Consider the following 4,656-nt stretch of genomic DNA (forward strand, 5'->3'; position numbering starts at 1 on the left):
GTTGGAGTGTACATCTGCAGTTACAGAAGCTCTTTCATGATCTACGAAGGTCATCCAGTAAATAATTTTTCCTTATTTTCTCTCTGCAAACCACATGTTTTAGAATTAAATTTTTTTTTTTTTATTATGTCAACAAACAGTAGTAACAATTTATTGATGAACAACACAGGCGTTTAGCCCCAATACATGTTCACAATAGAGTCTTACCTAAGCCACCCTACAACTAAATAAATAGCTGAATAAATAAACAAATAATATAATAATAATAATAATAATATAATAAAGGAATAATAATATTAATAATCAACTGGCCAACGGTAGATTCCCTCGAACCGTTTGCCTTACTTGCAATATTTCTCATATGTGATCCCGGGGCAAGACTACACCTTCCACCAACTGTCCTTTCTTACTCAGCACATTCCCACACCGCCATTGTTTTTCTGTTTGACCTACTCTGCTTTGTGCTCAGGCCAACCATGCCTATGTTTACCTTCAGCATTTTCATCAGCTTTATCGTTCCCTGACCTACTCCAAAATAAACTACCACAGCAACATTACACAAATACATACCAAACCAGCCAAAATAACAACAATATTCCGTCATTACATTCCAATCCACCATACCACAACTTTCACAAAACCTCGATAATATTGCTTCATTTCATTTCATTCCGTCATAACACTCCATAATAACATTGAAATTTCGGCAATCATATACCAACACCTCTCCAACAACATATTTCTTCGTCCCTTCTGCACAAACAAACCAAAATTTACAAAATGATAATAAATCATCTCTCTCCAACTCTAAAAATTCGATACTCATACCAGACACAATACCACCTCCCAACTCCTACGAATTCAGCCGTAAATAAACCATCTCAATACCAAACCATACATCACCTCATAACCACATTTCCAACACCTCATTTCTATATATACCACTTCTACTTCTCCGACAATTACACTCACACAATCTATGTAACAGACATATCACATATCATAACTTATTCAATTTACCATACACTCATACTCCTCCTATTACCCATCATAATTACCTACCGAAAACTCCATCTTCCACCAAACCAAAATTTACAAATAGCCATATTACATTACTACAACTTCATACTTTTCCAACACCACATTTCAACATCTACAAATACCACCCACTCGTATACCATCATCACATTCAATACAACTTACTCATGAGTACTCCACCACTTCTCCATACCTTTCCAACACCACATTTCAACCATTTACCACCTCTACTTCCAACACCACATTTCAGCCCTAGCACACACTCGTCCTCACAACATTTAATAACTTACTTACTCGCTATATTACAAACAAACCTAAATTTACAAAATGATAATAAACTCACCTCTCTCCAGCTCCAAAAATTAAATAGTCATGCCAAACACCAATACAATAAAACCACCTCCCAACTCCCACGCAATCATCCGTAAATAAACCATCTCAATACACATAATAGCAATAAACTCACCTGTTTCCAGCTCCAAAAATTAAATAGCCATCAACACCACATTTCAACCCTATAACATAGCATAACTTAAATACTAAGCCTTCAATACTTCCAACACTACACTTCACCCTCTTATACCACCATTTCTCCCACACCACATTTAAACTCTGTAACATATCATAATTTGCTCAATTTGCCATACACTCATATTCATCCTATTACCCATCATAATTACCTCCCGAAAACTCCATCTTCCACCGAACCAAAATTTACAAATAGCCAAATTACAACACTTATCCAACACCACATTTAGCATCACTCCTCCAGCTCCAAATAACAACAAACTGCCATCCACCATATTATACCACCACTTCTCCAACACCATCTTTCAACCCTTTAACATATCATAACTTGTATACCACTTCTCCATCACAACATTTCAGCCTCCACGCCCTTAATTACTTACTTACTCACTATATTATTGTTTTTTACTACTTTTAACCTAGCTCTCATCATATTGTCCGTATATCTTCTATCTCTCCCTATGCTCAAACTCAAATTCTGTGCGAGGTACTCATAGGTTAACTTTGGACTTACTTTTATACCCTGATCTTGTCTAACTACACCACTACACCCAGCTCTCTCGGCTTCTTGTTGCTCATTCTCCTTTCCCTCATTACCCCTTTGTTCTTCAGCCTCTCTCCTGCATTGTCCGTCCACTGCTCTTTCCTTACCGTTGTTCGTACTTCCACTTAGCACCTCGCTCTGTCTCTCTTGACACTTTTCAGAACTACTTCCTATAATTACACTTACACTGTTACTTCTTGTATTTTGCCTATTCTCTCCACTACTCGCTGCACTGCTCCCTTCTTCTTCAGCCCGCTTTGCCTTCATCTCTAAGTCCATACTAATACTGATATCACTCCTCACTTTCCTACCTTTCGTTGCACTACTCACTTTTTCTTCGTCTTCTTTTATCCTCCTGTCTAAGTCAATCAGTCCATTTACAGTCCAAATTTTCTTCCAATTTCTGCCTGCTACCACTAGCTCTTGCCCTTTAATAGTCGCTCTCAAACCTTGATTTATTGCACGAATCTTATGTTTTCTAAGTATTTTCTCGTTCCTAATCGTCTCCCATCCAACGTCTCTCTTGATCCATATTTTCTCTCTCTGCATGTTACTCGCACTTCTTACCACAGCATCAGCCATCAACGTAGAAAACAGTTCTAGTTTGATAGGCCTTTTGCCCCTAATTTTTCCCACCCTCTGCACATCATCTATATCTACTTCACTAAAATTAAGTTTCAACTTCCCCTGTATTAAATCCACAACTTTGTAAGTTGTCAGTACTTTGTCTTCTCTCAACTCTTCAGGCACACCATAGATAAATAAGCACTTCTTTCTTCGATGTAAAGTATTTGCTTCCACTTCTATTTTCAGCTTCAAGTTTTCCTTTTCTATTCGTCCTATTTCTTCCCTTAATGCTGCCACTTCTCCGGTGTTATGTCTCACTTGTACTGTTATGCCTTCCGTTTTCTCTCTTAACCATACCTCCATTCTTTCAAATTCCCTGGTTTGTTCCTTAATCATATTTTTAATTTGCTCAAAAGGGCCAACTTCTTCCACCACCTCTTTTACAGCTCTTTTGAATGCGTCCATATTTTCCCTTTCTTCCTTTCTACTAGGGGTCGGGCCTGGGTTCAATTCGACCCCCCCAATACATAGCAAAATTAAAATCACCGCCGCTGATAGCAATAATTCACCTTTTCTCTCCAAATCAATATAACACCTTCCTAATTTCATTTCTTCTTGTTTTAGAATTAAATTGATACTGTAGGAATTTCCACTGGCGTATGGCTGGGGTAAGGTGATCTTCAACCGCATGTGCTTGCTCTGTGTTCACCAGTACGGCGCTACCTGTCATGGAGCTACCACTTGAAAGCATTTCCACTTGTGAACTCTGTCCTGTTATTCGCTTTTCCATGGCAAAAAATGAAATGGCTACCAATATTCATTGCCATTTGGTGTGAGTTTATAGTGAAAGATGCATGCTGGCATTCATGGTTTCTGGAACGGCAGCAAGATTTACATGATGACGGTGCAGCGCCAGGCCCAGGCTTTCCTGCAAATGCTTCAAAGAGAGGGAGATCATATGTTTTCCCGCATTGTTACTGGAGATGAAAGCAGGGTGCATTATTCAACTCTAAAAACAAAACCACAAAGCATGCTATGGAAGAAACTTGGCGAACATGCTCATAAAAAAGAGCCAAGACCTCAGACTCTTTTTTACAATTTACTTTACATCGCACCAACACAAATAGGTCTTATGTTGACAATTGGAGAGGAAGAGCCTAGGAGTGGGAAGGAAGCAGCTGTGGCGTTAATTAAGGTACATCCCCAATACTTACCTGGTATGAAAATGGGAAACCACGGAAAACCATCTTCAGGAATGCCGACAGTGGGGTTCGAACCCACTATCTCCCAGATGCAAGCTCACAGCTGCGCGGCCTTAATCGCATGGCCAACTTGCCCGGTTAGACCTCAGCCTCTGTAGGCATAGTTTTGGCTACTGCCTTTTGGGACTGTAATGATGTTGTATTGGTTGACTGACTGCCCCAATGCACAGTGGTCACACATGAGAGGTCCTCCACGGTCCTCACGAAGCTCAGAGTTGAAATCGAACGAAAACGTTCTTGTCTTGTCTCAGAAAATATTGCCCATTCAGCTCAAAGGACGCAGGATTTGCTGCAGAACTTCAAAAGGGACCTTTTTCCCCATCCATCTTATTCTGCGGAACTTGCCCCGAGTGATTTCCATCTCTATCCACAACTCAAGTTGCACCTTGGAGGTAAGCGGTTTGCAACTGATGAAGAGGTGGAAGAGGAAGTGCACCGCTGTCTACAGAGATGGGACCCGACCCGGTATGATGAAGGTATCAAGAAACTGCTGCCAAGATAACAAAATGTTTGGACTGAAATAGTGACTATGTGGAAAAGTAGTGTACGAGTTGTAGAATGAAAATTAAATATTTCTCAAAGGTAAATAAAACCAAGCACCATGGGGCAACAGCCCCCATAGTGCCATGGCTTACCAAGTGACCACTGCTCAGCCCAAAGGCCTGCAGATTACGAGGTGTCGTGTGGTGAGCACGAACAATCTTCTCCGTCGTTATT

At 40.1% G+C, this 4,656-nt stretch overlaps 1 protein-coding gene across 1 annotated transcript; it reads right to left on the reverse strand.

Annotated features, from left to right (window-relative positions):
- Positions 1–362: 362 nt before the first annotated feature.
- Positions 363–3,285, reverse strand: LOC137503074 (uncharacterized). Its single transcript, XM_068230510.1, has 2 exons — positions 1,505–3,285; positions 363–1,381 (listed from the first exon to the last, which is right to left on the reverse strand). Exon 1 carries the CDS (start codon positions 3,140–3,142, stop codon positions 1,946–1,948), a length of 1,197 nt encoding a protein of 398 aa, XP_068086611.1. The 5' UTR covers positions 3,143–3,285; the 3' UTR covers positions 363–1,381; positions 1,505–1,945.
- Between the last annotated feature and the right edge of the window lie 1,371 nt (positions 3,286–4,656).

This window comes from Anabrus simplex, chromosome X (genome assembly GCF_040414725.1).
Source record: "Anabrus simplex isolate iqAnaSimp1 chromosome X, ASM4041472v1, whole genome shotgun sequence".
In the NCBI taxonomy this organism is placed as follows: Eukaryota; Metazoa; Arthropoda; class Insecta; order Orthoptera; family Tettigoniidae; genus Anabrus; species Anabrus simplex.

Bases quoted from the DNA above. Each gene is read 5' to 3' on its own strand.
- LOC137503074 (XM_068230510.1), bottom strand. From the start codon at position 3,142: ATGGACGCATTCAAAAGAGCTGTAAAAGAGGTGGTGGAAGAAGTTGGC.